Below are 19,497 nucleotides of genomic sequence, written 5' to 3'. Positions count from 1 at the left end.
TTGTACCTTTTTTTTTTTTTTTTTTTTTTTTGTCTGATTTAAATTTTCACGTTAATAATATTACTTGCCGTTTTAATATTAAAGCTACAATTTGTTACCATGACAATATGGCCGTTTTTTCTTTTCTTTACTGGGAAAGAAAATCTTTATTAGCCAAAACACGCCTCGTGCCTCTGTAAGGACTGTTTGACCAAGTAGCAGTGATGGAGTGCTGCATCAGCTTTCAACAAAACAGCCAACAAAACTCAACACATGTGGAAACTCCTTAAAGACTGATGGAAAAGCTTCATGTGATGACTTCATGAAGAGTGTGCAAAGCTACCAAAATAAAATATATATTTTTTTGGTGCTTTTTCTAACCTCACATTACAGAAATGTCAGTATTTAATACCTTTTTGATCACAATTCGGTGTTGTTGTTGTTGTTGTTGTTTTTACCTTTTGAGGCCCTGTGCTGTAGATGGCAGTGTTGTCTCAGTGGTGACAACAAGAAAGGTCTGAATCAATGTGACAACCCTGAATGGATTTACTGCCCCTGTTTCCACAGAAAAACATCTGAAAAAAAATAAACTAGAAAATTCCTCCCATTCTGTAAACATGTAAAAACTAAATGCTGCGGCCTTGGAAACCACTACATATTTACATATCTACTTGTTTTTCTGCTACTCTTCCTGATAAAGGGCCTCTTGTTCCCAGCAGGACAAGTGAATATCTGTGTGGAAAAGTGACCACAGACTGTCCATGAGGAAACAATGACAGCCTGAGTAGTTGTGTGTGCAGAGTTGAAATGTAAATGAGAATATTTCACTCATGTCGGGGTCTCTGCAGCGTTCACCAGATGGCATTCGAGCCTTTTCAAGATGTTTTTGTCACCACACAGAACTAAACATCTTTAACGACAAAGAAAACCACTTTGAAATGACCTTGTTTTTATTTCTAAATTCATTCTTTTCTCTTTCCACAAACATGTTTTTAAAAATACATTGATAGAAAAATAAAGTTCTGACGTCTCCATTTTATCATTTATTTATTTTATTGCATGAAAATTTTGATTTTTGTTGTTATCTAAATTATGTTCTTTAATGTAAAATCAGATAAACACAAACAGATTTTTACAGAGATGGATAGTTTTAAAAACACATCTACATTTTTTGGAAGTGTGAGTTACTCATCCATCATCAGTGCAGTAGATGCACGTCTCACTTCAAAAAAGACCAAAATTACCCCTTTAATACCTGGAAGCTGGTTAAATGGATTCTAAACACTTCATATCTAAACTGCAAAATTCTGCTGCTACAAATACAGAACAACCATCAAACAAATGAAGTGAATCTCTCTGTTTACACACAGAAACCTTTTCAGAGGAAAACCTTCTGAAAGTTTGCTTTGAACATCTCCATCTCTTTGGTCATCTTCATCTTCTCCAGCAGACTGTTGACCGTCATGAGTGCGTCGTGAGCTTCATCAAACAGCTTCTCACCCAGCTCCTTCTTCACTCGTGCTCTCCAGGCGATCAGCTTCGGCCGACCTTCGAACACATCCACGCCGGTCGCAACAGGCTGTAAAACACATATTTAAATTTTTATGTTTTTTTAAATGATGATTCAAAGGAGCTGAGAGTCTCACACACCTGCAGGTTTCTGGGAGTTTGTTCCAGTTAGTTCTGACTCTGAGGACAGAAAGGAGACCCGTCCCAGACCACCTGATGGGTCTGGATGGTTCATAAAGGTAGCAGCAAATCAGAAATATATTTTGGCCCTAAACCATTCAGTGCTTTATAAACCAACAGCAGGATTTTATAGTGGACAGGAAGCCGGTGTAAAGACCTCAGAACTGGAGTGATATGATCCACTTTCTTGGTCTTAGTGAGGACTCGAGCTGCAGCGTTCTGAATCAGCTGCAGCTGTCTGACTGACTTTTTACAGAGACCCTTAAACACACCGTTACAATAGTCAAGTCTACTGAAGATAAAGGGACACGTTTTTCCAAATCCTGTTGAGACACAAGTGCTCTAATCCTTGATATATTCTTCAGGTAGGCTGATTTTGTAATTGTCTTGATATGGCTGTTCAGATTGAGGTCTGAATCCATGACTCCTAGATTTCTGTTCTACATGGACCAGAGCCTGGACCAGAACCTGGACCAGAGCATGGACCAGAGCCTGGACCAGAACCTGGACCAGAACCTGGACCAGAACCTGGACCAGATCATGGACCAGGGCCTGGACCAGAGCATGGACCAGAGCCTGGACCAGAGCCTGGACCAGAACCTGCACCTCCTTCTGAGTGAGAAGAGGACGTATTCTCCTGATGTTGTGCAGCATGTATCTACAGGAACGTGTTGTTGCAGTGATGTTGGCAGTAAGAGAGAGTTGACTGTCGAGTGTTACACTGAGGTTCCTAGATGGGAACAACACATATCCTGCGGTTGGTGTGGAGGCACTTACTGCTTGTCTAATTATCTGAATTTTGTCAGTAAAAAAGGAGGCAAATTGATTGCATGCCCAAGTGGATTGGAGCTGAGCAGCTACTGACACCGGAGGGTTTGTTAGCCGGTCGACGGGAGCAAATAAGGCGCGTGTATTGTTATTGTTTTTGGTTATGATGTCAGAGAAGAAGGACTGCCTTGTATTTCTCAGTTCCAAATTATAATTGCGAAGTCTTTCTTTATAGATGTCACAGTGAACCTGGAGATTTGTTTTTTGCTCAGCTTTTCAACTCTCTTTTCTCTATTCTGACCAGCGTGGCATTTCTCCAACGAGACCTTTGCTTCCCAGAGACAACCTTCACTTTAGTGGGTGCAACAGCATCAATAACATTTTCAACTTTAGAATTGAAGCTATCTACAAGCTCAATGGCTGAGATGCCAGAGAGGGCTGGTGTGGAGGAGAACCTCTGAGTAAATAGTTCACTGGTGTTTTCAGAGATGTAACGCTTCGTCACCACCTCGGTTTGGACATTTGTGTCGAAGGAGATTGAAGTCTCAAAGAAAACACAGGAATGATCGGAGAGTGCAACATCAGTCACAGCAACCTTGGAAATGTTTAAGCTTTTGGTGATTATTTGGTCCACAGTGTGTCCTCTGTTGTGGGGGGGTCCTGTCACATGCTGAGTGAGATCATAGTTATCAAAGACACCACATAGTTCTCCAGACCTTCTGTCGTGGGGATTATCAACATGGATATTAAAATCACCAACAATAACAACAGTCAAAATCAATACAGATTATAAACAGCAGTTCAGTAAACTCATCAAAGAAGGTTGCACAGTATTTAGGTGGTCTGTACATGTTTAGGAATAAAGCTGTAGAGGAATTCAGAGTCACATATTTAAAAGAAGTAAAATGACCAAAGGACATCTGCTTGCATTGAAGAGAATCATTAAATAAAATAGAAACTCCACCTCCTTTCTTATGAGCTCTTGTTTCACTCATGAAACTGAAGTTGAGGTGTTGATTCAATAAGATCAGCTGCACTGTTATCTCCGTCCAACCAAGTTTCAGTTAAAAACTAAAGGTCCAGTTTGTTCCGAACAATAAAATCATTGATTCAAAATGTTTTTCCTGACAGAGACCTGACATTTAATAAAGCTAAGTTTAATGTGTTTAAAGCTTTATTTGCCCAATTTACTTGGACAGTCTGTGGCTGATGAGGAATGAATATGAAGTTTGATAAGTTTGCAGATTTACTCTTGTTTCTTCACAGCCTCACCTTTCTTCTTCTACAACCTATCAGGACAGGAATTGAGAAGGTTAGCTGCATACAGCATAAATAATTTTAACCAATTCTTGATATCATTCTTACAGCAGTCACACATGTAACACCAAGTACTCTATCTTTAGAGACATCTGTAAAACCTGATTTATAATTAAACCACTTCTCTCCTTAATCCCAAATGATTGAGTCCAAGTGAATGTATCCGTTAAATCAGACTGAAAAATGAGGCTTCTGTCCAGATTGATGTCAGATTACAGTGTGGGGTTACAGAATAATTAGTATCTCCATCAAATCACGTATTCTCTGGTACAGGTCAAACTCCAAAGTAATGGATTCCACATTTCCCATAATGCAATTCTAATGTTGGCAAACTCTCTCCAGAGCCACAGAAGACAACTGACTACTCACAGGCTGAGTCGTACTCCTCTTCACTAGACAAGAAGAAGAATCATTTGCTAAGAAATCAGGAAACTGTCAGCAGTGAAAATGATGAGTATTATTACCTGCATGATCTCCACAATAGCCACCAGATCAGCCAGAGAGATTTTGTTGCCGGCGATGAAGGGTTTGTTCTGGATGAACGTCTCCTCCAGCAGGTCGACTGTCTTCTTCAGGTCCTCTACAGCGGCGTCCAGTTTCTCCTTCGGGGGCTCAGAGCCCATCATGACAGGAAACAGAGCCTGCTCACAGGGACACTGAGGTCAGTGACACATCGGTAGTGTACCAGCAGCAGCAGTCCATGTAACTCTCTGGTGAACTATGAGCCTCCAAGAACACTGAGATCATCTGCCGCTGGTTTATTGGAGGTTCAGCGGCAAACAGCCGAAAGAAAATTGGGGATTCGGTTTTTGTCAGCTACGCTCCAAAGCTGTGGAACAAACTACCTGTTAGAGATCAGGGAAGCTAGTTCAGTTAATACTTTTAAAAGAAAGATAAAAACATATCTCTTTACATCAGCCTTTAACTAGCTACTCTTGAAGCTGTCTTGCACTTTGAACTACCGCACCTTTAAAATAGATAGTGCTTATTTTATATTTGAACTTTATTTGTGTTTAATTTGACCTGTTTCTTATGCATTTCATCTGTTCTCATGCATCTCATTTCTTTTCTATATTTTTAAATGTTCCTTTATATCTGTTTTTATGTCAAACACTGCATGTAATTTTCTTGCTTTGAAGCACTTTGAGCTGCATTTCTTTTATGAAAGGTGCTATACAAATAAAGTCTAGCAGTTAAATTCTAGTGTGACAGCAACAAACAAAATGCGAGTTGTCATTTTTTTGGTTCATGAGTCTGCATGAACAACGGTGAGCCATCGACAACTACAAATAAATTCTCCACCTGTGGGAAACACAGAGATCTCTCAGCTTTGTCTGTTCTTAACTGTTCTCATAAACAACCAAATCCAAATAGAATCTTACTGTTGTACATATTATGTAGAATAAATCACCAAAATTATGGGAAAAGAGGGTTTTTTTTCATTTTTCATCTGCCAGGCTAATAATAAATCTACAATGGGTCAATTGAACTCTGGGCTGAGAAGACTAAACATGATCAAAATTAAATAAAAACATATTAAATTTTTTTTTTAAACAAATCATAAGTGTAATTCCACAAACTGTAGATATATGTTGCATGACAGTACCGGTAAGAGGAGAGTATCAATTATTATAAAACTAATAGATTCAGCTTTAGAAAAAGGAACCAAACAGACGAATGAAGTGATGAAATGTGAACTGGAGGAAGTCGAGTGAGGCCGCGGCACCGGGCCGGTCCGGGTCACGTACCTTGAGCAAAAAGACCTTTGAACCGTGATCTCGGAGGTTCATGTGCTGCCACGACAGGTATTCATTAACGCGAGCTCGCTGCTGCAGGTCAGCTGGATACCAGTGATCCGCCACCGACGAAGAGTGTTTCTGCACCAGGTACAACAGGATCGCAACGCTGCAATCCACACGAACAAGAACTAATTCATGCTCTGAACATCCAACATGACAGAATTTTTCATATTTAATTTGTTTGACTACTTTAAATAATCCTTTAAATGTGCAGATGTTCAGAACCGCAATCAGATACCTTCATATGAAAAGATAAATTAACTTACCAGAGTCTTAAAACTGAGACTATAAATAAACTTCCCTCACATTTAGGCCTCATAATGAGTTCACACAATACTGATCAGGTTTAAAGGTAAATATTTCACTATATTTAAAGTTTTTAAATCTGTGCTGACCAGATAAATGCGTATTGGCCATGGTCTATGGACAGAGCACAGACACCAGCTAACTTCCTCTTGGATCCATCATCAAAATACATATTTCCTATCACCTTTATGCTGACGATACTCCAAGAGTCCAAGTGAATGTTTATGTCCAGTTTGAAGAAGTCCTCTGAAGGCGTTGTTCACATATCCCGTTCACCACAATCAGACAGATGGATGGAAACGTGAGCTCACGACGACCTTTGACCACTAAAAACTTAGTAAGTTCATCCTTGAGGACAAAGTGTGCCAACTTTGAAAAAAATCCAAGATTCAATCCAAGAATGGGTCGCTGTGAGGTCGAAATAACTTTGACCTTTGACCCCCAAAATCGAATTAGCTCATCCTTCACGACCACAATAAGGTTTGCTCCAAAATAAAAAGAATTCCCTCAAAGCCTTCTTAAAATGTTAAGTTCATGTGAATTCAGCAGACTTTAAAATAAAAGGGAAATTGTTTTCCCCTAAACTTTGACTGACTCAAAGAGAACCGCTGCTCGAGAGTCTGCAAAGCCTTCTGCATTCGGCTTGTTTATTTCTCTGGCTGCAAAAAACCTGCATTGCCGCATTGAATGTGACCTTATATTGCAGCTAATGATTATTACCATTAGTTACTTGTTTCTATCTAAAATATGAACAAAAGGACTAATCAGACTTCCAACACACTTGTAAACCACTTTAAGCAGCTTCAAAAGTCCTTTAAATTCAGTGTAAGAAAGCCAAACCTAAATCTAAATCACTATTTTACCTTTCTGTCAAAATGAAGCTTCCATCCTTCATGACAGGAACCTTCCTTATGGCGCTGATTTTTCCAAACTCCTCGCTGTACTGCTTCCCTGAGACAAACACACAGAAAGGAGATTCACAGTTCAGCTAAAATCAAGAAAACTCGTCTGTTGTCAGTTTTTTGGTGTTGACGTGACTGTAAATAGAAGAGAAGCGCACAAGCAGGCATAGAATAAGTAGTGAAAGGGTTGTTGTATTATGTGCAGACAAAGAGATTATAGAAACTAAAATGTCTGCAGAAGTCTCCTTCCCCTTTCCTCCTCTTCATATCTGCTCCACAATGTTTGTCTTTCCTTTATTTATTTTTCCCGCCGCACATCTCCATTGTGTTTTATCATCTCTGGGACTCAGGACTGTTTTATCAGGATGTTTCGAGGTCAGATCCACAACACTCCACCCACTGTTTGCTTGCTAAGTCGGATATCTAGGCGTTTACGTAACTCTACCCCTCAGCTCCCCGGATGGGACCGTCAGCTCTCTGGGAGAAATGGTCAAATGTAAAGTGATAGCCCAGAGGAGGGTTGCTTTGATTGTTAATGCTCACAGAACAAGTTGGAAGCCTGGAAGAACTTTGTGCTGAATGTAATTCCAGACATTCAAATTTAAAAAGGAGAGAGAAACATTCCTGTAAAAACAATCATGCAGACTTCTGGAGCTGCCAGATTATGAAACAAGTTCAAAGTTCGCAAGTCATTCGACTCTGCAAACTCTACACGTATCTGGAAACGTTCCGTTTATTTCTAAAATAGAAAAACATGAATCTTAATGCAGAATGTGAACTAAAACCTCCAGTCAAACATACACAAGTCTGATGCCATGATTTCAGAAAGTATCATCCAAACGTTGGATTGTGTGTCTGTGCTGGTGTCGGATTACCTGCAGCGAGGTCCACCAGCTTGAACTCGAAGGGAACCCCGAGCACTTTGGCGAACAGATAGACGGAGCGGCAGGGCTGCGAGTGCAGGTCCAGATAGAGCTCCATCATGGTCGAGTGTGAAGGCTGCAGATGTTTCGTCCCTTTGTGTTTCCAGTCCTCTCCTGCCGCGCCTGTTATCCTCTGTCTGCTCACGACTCCGCCTCTCCTCCCAGTGAGACGCATTGATTTTTAAATGGTGGCGACAGTTCAAAGTAAGCAGGCTGTCAGGGTTGAGCAGTCCGACCTTTGACCTCGGCTTAGCCCAACATTTGATAAACACTGAGGAGATTGCAATATTTGTATATGCTAGACATGCCTCTTATCTGTGTCCTAATTATGAGTTTATCAGACATTAATGAACAACTAATTAATCATTAATGTCATTTATCAAGATGTAACACATAATGATCTCTGGTCTCTGTTTCTCACTACATTATACAGCTGGTAAAATAAGTATTGAACACGTCACCATTTTTCTCAGTAAATATATTTCCAAAGGTGCTATTGACATGGAATTTTCACCAGATGTTGGTAACATCCCAAATAATCCATACATACAAAGAAACCAAAACAAATCAATTCAGAAATTAAGTTATGTGTAATAATGTGAAATGACACAGGGAAAAAGTATTGAACACATGAAGAAAGGGAGGTGCAAAAAGGCACGGAAAGCCAAGACAACAGCTGAAATCTACCAGTAAATAGAAAGTAATCCGGCCTCTTGTCAGTGCAAATTAATATCAGCTGGTTCAGTCCCAACTGATGGCCTAATACAAGGTGTCTCATTACCAAGGTGTCACCAAGAAACATCTCATGATGGGTGAAACCAAAGAGCTCTCTCAAGACCTTCTCAACCTTATAGTTGCAAAACATACTGATGGCGTTGGTTACAGACGCATTTCTAAACTTCTGAATGTTCCAGTGAGCACTGCTGGGGCAATAATCCAGAAGTGCAAAGAACATCATTTCACCATAAACTGGCCACGACCAGGTGCTCCTCGCAAGATTTCTGACAGAGGAGTAAAAAGAATTATCAGAAGAGTTGTCCAAGAGACAAGGACCACTTGTGGAGAGCTTCAGAAAGACCTGGAAGTAGCAGGTACAGTTGTTTCAAAGAAAACAATAAATAATGCACTGAACCTCCACGGCCTGTCTGCACGCTCACCACTTCACAGAATGTACTGAGACATTCTTGATAAAAATCTGCTGCCATCCACCAGGATGATGAAGATGAAACGAGGGTGGACATTTCAGCAAGACAATGATCCCAAACACACAGCCAAGGAAACTCTCATCGGTTTCATGGCCCAGCCGATCACCTGACTTCAATCCAATTGAAAATCTACGGAAAGAAGTGCAGATCAGAGTTCATAGAAGAGGCCCACGGAACCTTCAAGATCTGAAGACTGTTTGTGTGGAAGAATCAGCCAAAATCACACCTGAGCAAAGCATACGACTAGTTTCTCCATACAGGAGGCGTCTTGAAGCTGTCGTTACCAACAAAGGCTTTTGCACAAAGTATTAAATAAATATCAGCAAGCGTGTTCAATACTTTTTCCCTGTGTCATTTCACATTATCACACATAACTTAATTTCTGAATTTATTTGTTTTGGTTTCTTTGTATGTATGGATTATTTGGGTTGTTAACCACATCTGGTGAAAATGTCATGTCAATAGCACCTTTGGAAATATATTTACTGAGAAAAATGGTGACGTGTTCAATACTTATTTTACCAGCTGTATATCTTTGGGTTTTGCACTGTTGATCAGACAGCAAACACTAAACAAAATGTTTGACTGAATATCTGCTGGGTGTAAAGATTCAGTAGTAAGGGAGCAGTCATTTTTCAGACGCAGGATTAAAGTGAGTAAAACTTTTATTTTGACGTGGTGATGGGATGAAAACAGTTCTTTCTCACTGTTTACTGGTTTTGCCTCAGAGGTGGAGCTGCTGCCTCTGAATCAGCGTGCGGAGGCGTCGGGTCGGACGGACGGATTATCTCTGACTGCAGAGTTTCTGAAAGACGCAAAAGAGCAACAGAATTTAAACGAAGAGCAGATAACGAATGGTTGTAACATGGTTACAGGACTTTTGTTCTGTGATGGCTGCAAACAGAGCATGATGAATTTAAGCTCAAACTGTTGATGCAGCACCGACTTCAACCGACCGTATTGTTGTAATTTGCTGCTGTTTGTGTTGTAATGTAAAAAAACAACCTCATACTGTCGTGTGCTACATTCTCCGATAAGTTTAACACAAATGCAATAAACAAAACATGAGAAAAAGGACAGGACAAGTTCTTCTGCCATTTTGCCACTTAATCATTTTTAAAGATTTTGCATATTGCAACAATTATAGTGTAACATTATTTATCATTATTTGAGTACCGGCATGTTTGGCCTCTTGGCTGCAGCAGAAGTGCGCAGTGAACATAAACAAATCATTAAATTATAAAGTTGCTGTGGTGAACTTGTTAGAAGGCAGTTTTACCAGCATTAGGGCCCGTGTCCGAGTGCAGCGTATTTTTAAAATAGATTTTAATTGGAGCGAAGCTTTTTTTCCGACGGCAACAGCGTGACCAGGAGCTGAGCGTTTAATCGGAGCTCTGAACGATCTGCGTTTCTTTCTGATCATCCAGAGTTGAAAAATATTCAAATCAAGCGGCAATCAACTGTGACGTCAAGCATTGGTTTGTTAACCGACTGTCTGAAAATTTTAAATATAAATTTGGTCTTTTGTTCTCGCTCCTTTAATCTGTATTTTTTATTTACAGGAGAGAAAAAAAAGATAGTGATGTTACATAACTTGAAGAGATCTTAAAACAGGGACAAGACAAGGACTTATTTCATCACGTGTTTCAAACTTATTGGAAGAGGAGTACATTGTTTGTTTGACTGTTTGGATCGGACCAGCTGATCTGGCTCTGGTGGGACTCGGCTGTGATTCATCCCGCTGTGCTGCTGACAGGAAACAGCTGCTGTGTCTTCTGGGTTTTTCTAAACAACTGTCTTCACACCACTGACAAACACACACAATCCTCTGGAGAGTGATTCCAGTACCTGACTGACTTGGGGTCAGAGGTCAGAAGTTTCTGTCCTTGACTGTTCCCTGAGGGGCGGAGCTCTCCACAATCTTCAGCAGCCTCTCTATCTTCAACTGAGTCTCAGATCCGCTCTCAAAGTCCTGCAGAGGACAGAAATCACCAGAGACACCTTGGTGGGCGGAGCCACAAACCCAAATATTTATCATGTTCTTCAGATATAATAGATATTAATGTTCTAATAATTCTAATGTGGAGCTGTGTTTTTACCAGTGAGGTGTGTATGATGGCCGCTTCCCGCTGCACACGCTCCAGCTGCCTCCTCCTCCTCCTCTCCTCCTGCAGCTCGGCCCGCAGCTCTTCCAACATGGCCGATGTTTTACGGCACTCGTTGGACTCCAACATCAGCTGGTCGCTGCAAACAGCAGAGACAACAACACTGTACAACACCGGTAGAGCCAGTAGGGCTGTCGCTGAGTGGTTGAACATTACATTGAAAAAAAAAGAACCTCATTTGGACAAATTGTACCACCGAGGGCCCATCGAGCTCACCAGGCAATACCTTATTTGGGCAGAACAGATATAATGAAAATGTACCTACTGGTCACAATGTGACGTTTAATTAACACATGTCTGTTTTTATAAACCCAACACAGGGTCACACGTGTTTTAAACACCTGGTGGGAAATGGAACAGCAGGAGGATGGAGATCAAATATGTCACTTTAGACTTTTGATATCCACAGTCACCACACGTATGCACTGATGGTTACACACACGCATGAATGCTTCATGTAGCAATTTTATTTGCAATGACACAACAATTGTCATTTCTTCAAAATGGAACCAAATGTAAAAACATTCAGACGTGACAAATCTCAAAAAAAACAATTCTGTCTTTCTTTCACATCTAGAGTCAGATAACAAAGAACAAGCTGTCTGGAATACGTCAAAAATATATCTTCACCTCAGGTTCATTTTAAACAGGACTTATTATGGGTAATGAAATGTTGTCTGTTAACATTTAAGTTCAAAACATGAATCGTCCTCTGGTCTTTCACACAAGATCATTCAGAAAGTCTTCTTTTGTTTTGACAGTGCTGGCGGGCCATAGATAATACATTTGAACATTTGAAGACGGACGCTGCGGGCCATAAAACCTGATCTTGGGCTGTGATTGGCCCCCGGGCCACAATTTGGGCATTCTTTCTACACACTACTTGGCTCATCCACCGTTATAAAAGCTGTCTGTTATGGTGCAATGTAAACCTGGCTCTTAAAGAGAAAACAACAATGATTGGTTTATTTCACGTCAAGCACGTAATTAGGGAACCAAGCAGCATCCCTCTGAACTGTTCTTTTGACTTTGCACTCAGATTATTATGTGCTGTTAAACTGGTGGATTTGGACACCACGCGCTTCAGACCACGCACTGTTCAAATAGACCCCCTGATGTTTCAGCCTTTTAGTGTGATTGCAATGTGAAGTGCTCCTGGCATGACAGTGCATGTGGTTCTGATCCAAAGGTACGGACGGTAAAGAGAGAGAACTCCGACCTGAGAGTTTCCGTCTCGGCCCATGAGCTCAGTTGGGCGATGTGGTCGTTTTTAATGTCGACCATCAGCTGCTGACACTTCTTCCAGAGCTGCTCCACCTCCTGAAGAAAAGAAGATAGTGAAGGATTTTTATTCTAACTCAAAAAAGAAAGTCACGGTAAAAAGGTAAACAATATTTGTCTCGTGCGAAAATGAAAAATGATTAATTAACTATTTATGACTGCAGCTTTTAGTTTTAAAGTGAAATGTCCATGTGACCTCATGTTGACCCCATCCTCCCGAAGGCTTCATCCCAGGAATGCATTTGGGGAATTTCCTCAAGTGTGCCACAAACATTCACTTGACATTTGATTTTATATCTCAACGGTCAGAGGCCATATTTCATATTCAGTCAGACACTGAAAGTGTGACACTAATCCTGAAACTGTACTGATTGTACAGATCTTCTGTGCTTAGAAATGGTATTTTCTTTACAGCAATATCATAATAATAAGCCTGTTGCAGCAGCTCCCGGTGTGCATTTTAGTTTGCAAGACTTTTCACTTCTTCTCTCTTCTGAGTTGTTTTTGTTTTCTTAACGTTTTGTTTAAGTGACAGTCAGGCAATGGACCGGAACTTTTTTTTTCCCTCTTTTTTGGTGGCTTTTCTGTTACTTTTTTCCCTCCTTCTAACGGAGAGCTACGCACAGTGGACTGGTGCCTTTGTTTACTCTCGCGATCAGCTGATTGCGCTGAGTAAACCCCTGCTGCTGCCCGGAGCGAGGCCTGAAATCCCGGAGGAACTTCGTAGAAAACATCAGGGTTGCAGAGCTGGAGCTAAACTGAAGGCGAAGAGGAGGAGATGTAAACCAGCGGTACCGGCGATTTTAATGGAGAACGTGAGGCCAATAAGTTGGACGAGCTCGGCGCGCTGGTAAAGACCCAGAGAGAGTACCGGGAGTGCAGCATCGTGTGTTTCACCGAGACATGGCTGCACTCACATCTCCCGGACCACAGGGCGGCCGTACCCGGCTTCAGGACTGTTCGGGCGGACGGAGACGTTGTGCAGAGCGGCAAGAAGAAAGGTGGAGGGATTGCAGTCTATGTGTGAAACATGTGAGCTGCACAAGCTCAGTATGTTGAATGTAAATTACTGAGAATTGTCTACATCGCTCAACGTCTCTGAACACAAACATTATGCACATCTGCTCACAGCGATTACAAACTTAATGGACTTTTAAGTTTGTAATGAAATTGACAAGCAGCGTTTATGAGGCAAAACTCAACATAGATGAGAGGTGCTTTGTGATTCTGGAAAGGTTTGTATGCGATAAAGATAAAGATAAAAAGTGAAAGTTGCCAACTCTTGTGCAAGTAGGAAATCCTGTAGTTTTCTTGCACGCCACCAGGTGGAGCCCTCGTGTACCTCTCTCAGTTTCGGAATCACCAGTATGGTTCAAAGACTGTATAATTTGAATGTTTTCTTAAAGTCCGACTTTCTGAACACCGGAAACTGTGGCCAAAAGATGCAATCACAGAATAGTTATTGGCACATACACCCTGACAAACGCTGAGGCTGCAAACACAGCAGAGACACTGACAGGCCTACCTGAGAGGGGAGTGCAGCTCAGTGATGGAGCAGATCAGATTCAAACCTGAACCACCCGTCCTGGAATAAAACAGTTCTTCTGCAGATGGTGTTACTGGTTGTCCTCTTACCCTGTCGAGGACGGATCTTTGCTGGGTTATTTTGTCGAAACCTTTCTTCAAGTCATTTCTCTTGAGGCAGATATCATTCTCTCTGACTTGCAGGGCTTCCACCTCCTTTGGCAGGCGCTCACTCTGACTCCTCAGGTTCTGCAGCTGCTGCAGCCTATGGATGTGCCTGGCCCTCTCCTTCTGAAGGATCCTGGAGGTGTTACACGTTATAGAGGTCTTCACGAAGTTGTGGAAATCCTCAATATTCCTGTTTTTTGGAGGACAGAAGACAAGAAGGATACATGTTTTTTTTTTTAAAAGATCAGCATAGAAAAATTCCTCAAGCACTTCAACTCTGTCCTGTAGACTTTACTTTTCTCTCGTTTTCACTACTTCCATCTTCAGGCTCTGGATGGTAGCTTCTTGCTCTTCATTGTGATTGGCCAGCTGCTTCTCCTGAGACTCCACATCGGACAGCTGCTGCATCAGGCGCATCAGCTGATTCTGTTGTTCCTCCAACTTCACCACTGAGGAGGTGAGATGAGAGTAAATCAAGGAAAGGGGAGAATGCTTACGGACTTCTCACACTGCATCTTCAAGCCTTGGGCTAAAGGTACTGTATATATCCCTGTTCATTTTCAGAGGATGACCCAGGAAACTCGGGGTTAAGCTGTCTTAGAAACTGTGTAACAAACATTATTCTTGACACATCTCACCCATCATGTCCTCTGAGTTCAGTTTGTGTGTCAGGTCCTGCATCTGCTGGCTGTGCTGCAGCTTCAGCGTCTCTCTGTCCTGTTTGGCCACCTGCTTCTCGCCCTTCAGCTGCTCAACCAGCTCGACCGCCTTCTTCTCCTTCACAGTCAGCAAGCGCTTCAAGCCCTTGGTGCTCTCTGTCTTCTCCTTCTCCAGTGTGTTGTACTGAGAGACAAGATCCTCTTCCTGCTGCCCCAGCTCATCACATTTAAGCCGACACCTGTAGGATGAAGAGGGACACAGCGGGTTTGAGGGTCATATGCGAGGATCCAGTAGAATTATTGTTTAAAGTAATAGTATTCAAAATAAATAACTGTACTTATACTGTCAGAGAGTTTTTATCAGGCTCAAGCTGTGACTGAAGGATGTCAGTGAGTTGAAATATAATGATGGTTCAAGGGACCAAAAAGAACTAACATGAGATTTAATTAACTGAGGCACAACATAATGGGCAATCATTATTTTTCAAGCAATAATCTCAAACATTCACCAGGTTTAAGCTTCACTCACTCATGTTAATTTTGTTACGCTTTTCTTTTGCATGTATGTGTCATATAGGACACTAATACACCGCCAACAAGTTATAATTTGTATTTTTCACTATTTTCTGAAATTTTGTTAGCCAAACAAATAATCATCATAATGATCACCAATTTAGATTAATCCTGGATTTATGATGCTGCTTATTTTACAATATTAATAACAGTATATTAGTTTGTATAGGATACTTTAATTTGGTATTTTTTGTGATATAACGTTAAACCTAATGTAAACACATTTCTTTTTTAATAATAGTCTTTGAGTTTCGGCAATCACAGAAATAACTTTATTACAATTAAATCGATTTTGTATGAACTATATTTTCAAAGAATATGGCACAACTCTCCAAAGACTAACTGCTGTTCATCATGATGCTATTGTTAACCTAGTTAACATCACTGTGGCTAACGTTTAAGCTTTAGCTAAGCAAATGAAACGTATAAAAAGAAGAATAAATACCGTATCTGACATGAACGGACCACTAAAACACTTGAAAACTGTTTCCTGGAAACGACAGCAGGTTTGCAGTTTGTCAGTCTTACCCCTCCAACTGCTCCTCCAGACACCGGATTTGTATCAAATGGAAGGACTTTTCTTTGTCATCAGAACCGATGTTATCTGCCATAGTTATAATGATGATCTTTTTCTTAAATATTTTTTGTTTTAAATTGTTTATCTGCGATTATAACACGTCTTTTCAGGGTAATTTTCAAATAAAGTCCACCAAGTCTACCTGTCTTGCTAGGGAATGCCCTAGCAACAGCTAGGGAATGCTGTTGCTAGGGAATGCTGTTGCTAGGGAATGCTGCCTTCACAGACTGCTCCGAAATTCCTTCAAATCTGTCAAAGGTATCCAAATATAAAAATGTAATGTAGGCTAATATCATATCATATCGTATCATATCATATCATATCGTATCATATCATATCATATCATATCATATCATATCATATCATATCATATCATATCATATCATAAATTTGAGGCTTACTTAGTTTTTAGACTCTGCTGCTACTTGAGGATGCTGCTTTCCAAGACTGCGTGTCCCCCACACTGAAGGCCATTTCCCTGGTTGGAGAAATAATCCACCCAACCACAGCTTCATAAGAGACAGAATTTGATTAAAAGTCAAAATGAGAAAACCAGTTTTATATCCCTTTAAAAGGGAAGAGGCTCCATGTGGTTGTAGTTTTAGTCATCACCAGGAGAGGTCAGTAAAGCTGTGGGATCCTTTTTAGTTCACATCACATCCAGTTTGTGTGTGTGCAGCTGTATGCAAAAGTTTGGACACTCCCATGGCACATATTTTGTTGTTTATTTTATTTTCCTTTATGTTAAAAGAAGTAAACACAACCCCAGCAGCAAACAGCATCTGCTCAAATGTTAGTGTGCTATTACTTTTTCTTTAAATGAACTTAAAAAAAATAAAATAAAAAAAAAAAGGAAATAAATCGAACATCCATTGTGGAATGTGCAAAAGTTTGTGCACCCTTGTCCTTGTAAAGTTTGAGAACTTTATTAACTCATTAACTGAAACATTGATATGTGTAAGGCAAGAGGACATTTAGGAATTTATCAGCTGATGATAATTCCTGAGATGACAAATTCTCTTACATGGTGACTCTCAACAGCTGTGGGCTCCTCTGAGAAATGACTGGGGATCTGAGATGAAGCTTATTGGAGCCTACAAGTGAAGAAAGGCTTTTTAAAAAAAAAACATCAATAAACTTCTAGCTTACAATTTCCACTGTGCGAAATGTCACTGAGAAATGGCTGGAAATCCAGAAGATCACAACAACTTTAAGATGAAACTTCACCTCTGACCTCATCACAAAAGTCAATGTCTGCAGTATGAAAAGCAACATCTTGAAACAAGCGCTGTGGACCAAAAAAACTATTTGGCTCCAATTACCAAAAGTATGTTTGGAGTAAAGAAGGAGAAGCATTTGAAGTGAAGAACACCTCGCTGATTGTCCAGCATGGTGGTGGAAACATCTCACTATGTGGTAGAAGAAGTATTGCAGGGACAGAAGGAAGAAGGGATTGCACTAAATATCAGCAGATTCTGGATGTAAATGTCCCAAAGTCAGTCAAGAAAGGAGAAACTGAAGTGAAACAGCCAAATATATCTCAGAAGTTGAAGTGATCTGCAAAGAATTACTGAAAATGTGAAATAGAAAGGCTGAGCTGGTTACAAAAAGCATTTCAGCCGTGATTACTGACTTAGTACGATTGTAACACTTCACAATTACTGCATTTAAATGACTGGAACATACAAACCCTTATCAACAATCAACAAAACATCTCAATTGCATCCACCTGTACCTGCAGTGGAAATGTAGTTTGGTTTATGGTGCGGATGATGGAGGTGTTTGTGAGGTTAGGTTAGGTTAGGTTAGGTTAGGTTAGGTTAGGTTAGGTTAGGTTAGGTTAGGTTAGGTTAGGTTAGGTTAGGTTAGGTTAGGTTAGGTTTGGTTAGGTAGTTACTTTATTAATCCCCGAGGGGAAATTTTTTTCAGACAGAAGTTCAGAGACGCTCTCCACTCTACTTGGAGTGCAGCTGCAGGAAAATGATGGTTATGAAACAGAAAGAGGTCGGCGGCATCGATTACTCAGACTGACAGCTGAGTGTCCTGAACCCCGGCTGTAGTACAGTTCTGTTAAAGATCTGCAGGAAGGTTGAGGTGAGTGTAAACTCATGTAAGTACTTTGTGTACGTTGTAAAAATACAGCTGCAATAAATCATTAAATACTTTGTGAGAAAAAGCACAAGATCACTAAATATTTACGCCAGAGTGCAGTATGGTACACAAATATGTATACATGCAGGAACCATCTCTGATAAATGCCTAAAACTATTTGGTTTGTAGGGCTTAGTGACAGAACTGCACAGAACGGTACGCCAGAGAAAAGGTGACCTTAAAGACTGAAGTCAGAAAGGAAGTGCATCGATCTCCAGGCAAGATAACTGAACTTTAGCAGCTTGAATTGTTCCTGTTTATAAAATAGCAGTACGTTTTTCAGAAATCGCAATTTTGTACTCACTGGTTACAAGTTTTAAACTTTAACAAAAGAAATACTATGAAAATTGTGGCACATTTCTTTAAGTTTTAGTTGATTATTACAAAAACTAACTGACTCCTACTGAAAATGGAGGTCTTTTTGTATGTAATTTTCAAATTCAAAAATATCATGTCTGTTCTGGAAAAGTCAAGTTTTTACTATACTATCCACCAGAATCTTGAATTAATATGATGTAAAAAGGAAAAAAAAAGTTACAGCTTCGCTGGCCATGTTGTTGGGGATTTTAAAAAGTTGCACGTCACGCTGTGGTTTCAAACGTTTGCTGAAACATGAAAGTTCATCCTTGACACAACGTTTATTTATTGGCTTTTTCCAGGGTTACTAAATATGGTCCTCCAAGTGCAATGGCTGAAATCATCAAAAAAAATCTTGTTTACATGACAACAAACTGTCTCCATGACAACTAAGTGAACTCAGTGCTAATGAAGACTGAATGATTTGGTTAAAAGCTTAAAAGCTTTTAAGGGGACCTTGAGTTGGGATTGATTTGCCAAATTCTCAAATGGTTGTTTTTCTTGGATCTTGTGGAGACAAAAATCAATATGTGGCATGAAGCCTGTAAACTAATATTTGTTATAATGACACCAGACTGGTTGGGGCAGATGGCCGCAGAAGTTTTCAGCTTCCTGTTAAAGCAGTCTTATTAGAGTTTATTGTTATCGCTGTGTACGTTCCTCCATCAGCTGATGCAGAGGCAGCAGTGGACACTATCTACTCCACTGTGTCCAAACTGCAGACTCAGCATCCCGGTGCAGTTTTGGCAGTTACTGGAGACTTAAACCACTCTGGATAAAGTACTACCACCTTTTCACCAGTATGTGAACTGCCAATAAAACCCTGGATCTTCTGTATGCTAATGCCATGGATGCATACAGTGCTACTGCCCTTCCCCCCCTTGGTAGGTTGGATCACAACCTGGTCCTGCTGACTCCCATGTTCCCCCTGGTGCAGAGGCAGCCTGTGACCACCAGGACTGTGAGGAGGTGGACACAGGAGGCTAAAGACGCCCTGCAGGACTGCTTTGAGTCCACGGACTGGAATGTGCTGTGTGGACCACATGGGGAGGACATCAACAGCATGACAGACTGTATCACAGAATACATCAAATTCTGTGAACACACCACCGTACCATCCCGGACTGGACACTGCTTCCCCAACAATAAGCCGT

At 40.7% G+C, this 19,497-nt stretch overlaps 2 protein-coding genes and 1 long non-coding RNA gene across 3 annotated transcripts; 1 reads left to right on the top strand and 2 right to left on the bottom strand.

The window, feature by feature from the left end:
• Positions 1 to 1,009: 1,009 nt before the first annotated feature.
• Positions 1,010 to 7,807, bottom strand: gstt1a (glutathione S-transferase theta 1a). The gene is made up of 5 exons (XM_069169369.1): positions 7,636 to 7,807; positions 6,722 to 6,809; positions 5,502 to 5,658; positions 4,218 to 4,394; positions 1,010 to 1,558 (listed from the first exon to the last, which is right to left on the bottom strand). The coding sequence occupies exons 1-5, from the start codon at positions 7,742 to 7,744 to the stop codon at positions 1,358 to 1,360; spliced, it is 732 nt and encodes a 243-aa protein (XP_069025470.1). The 5' UTR covers positions 7,745 to 7,807; the 3' UTR covers positions 1,010 to 1,357.
• Positions 7,808 to 9,609: 1,802 nt separating this feature from the next.
• On the bottom strand, positions 9,610 to 16,013 carry cfap157 (cilia and flagella associated protein 157). Its single transcript, XM_069169350.1, has 8 exons — positions 15,787 to 16,013; positions 14,665 to 14,924; positions 14,322 to 14,475; positions 13,970 to 14,216; positions 12,273 to 12,373; positions 10,988 to 11,132; positions 10,737 to 10,860; positions 9,610 to 9,693 (listed from the first exon to the last, which is right to left on the bottom strand). Exons 1-7 carry the CDS (start codon positions 15,867 to 15,869, stop codon positions 10,759 to 10,761), a joined length of 1,092 nt encoding a protein of 363 aa, XP_069025451.1. The 5' UTR covers positions 15,870 to 16,013; the 3' UTR covers positions 9,610 to 9,693; positions 10,737 to 10,758.
• On the top strand, positions 13,043 to 15,026 carry LOC138210285 (uncharacterized). Its single transcript, XR_011179246.1, has 2 exons — positions 13,043 to 13,335; positions 14,063 to 15,026. It is a non-coding gene; the product is annotated as an uncharacterized lncRNA (long non-coding RNA).
• Positions 16,014 to 19,497: the final 3,484 nt, after the last annotated feature.

Source organism: Embiotoca jacksoni, unplaced genomic scaffold (genome assembly GCF_022577435.1).
Source record: "Embiotoca jacksoni isolate LCO1_2020_lvr unplaced genomic scaffold, fEmbJac1.0.p SCAF_44, whole genome shotgun sequence".
NCBI lineage: Eukaryota > Metazoa > Chordata > Actinopteri > Embiotocidae > Embiotoca > Embiotoca jacksoni.
Note: the sequence above shows the minus strand (reverse complement) of the source record. Positions and strands in the feature narration are given on the sequence as shown.

Coding starts and splice junctions, on each gene's coding strand:
- gstt1a (XM_069169369.1), bottom strand. CDS start 7,744: ATGATGGAGCTCTATCTGGACCTGCACTCGCAGCCCTGCCGCTCCGTC. Junction 6,810..7,635: donor GCTGGTGGACCTCGCTGCAG/GTAATCCGACAC, acceptor TGTTTGTCTCAG/GGAAGCAGTACAGCGAGGAG. Junction 5,659..6,721: donor AGCTTCATTTTGACAGAAAG/GTAAAATAGTGA, acceptor TGTGGATTGCAG/CGTTGCGATCCTGTTGTACC.
- cfap157 (XM_069169350.1), bottom strand. CDS start 15,869: ATGGCAGATAACATCGGTTCTGATGACAAAGAAAAGTCCTTCCATTTG. Junction 12,374..13,969: donor AAAGATCCGTCCTCGACAGG/GTAAGAGGACAA, acceptor TCTTTTCTTCAG/GAGGTGGAGCAGCTCTGGAA. Junction 10,861..10,987: donor CCATCATACACACCTCACTG/GTAAAAACACAG, acceptor TGTCCTCTGCAG/GACTTTGAGAGCGGATCTGA.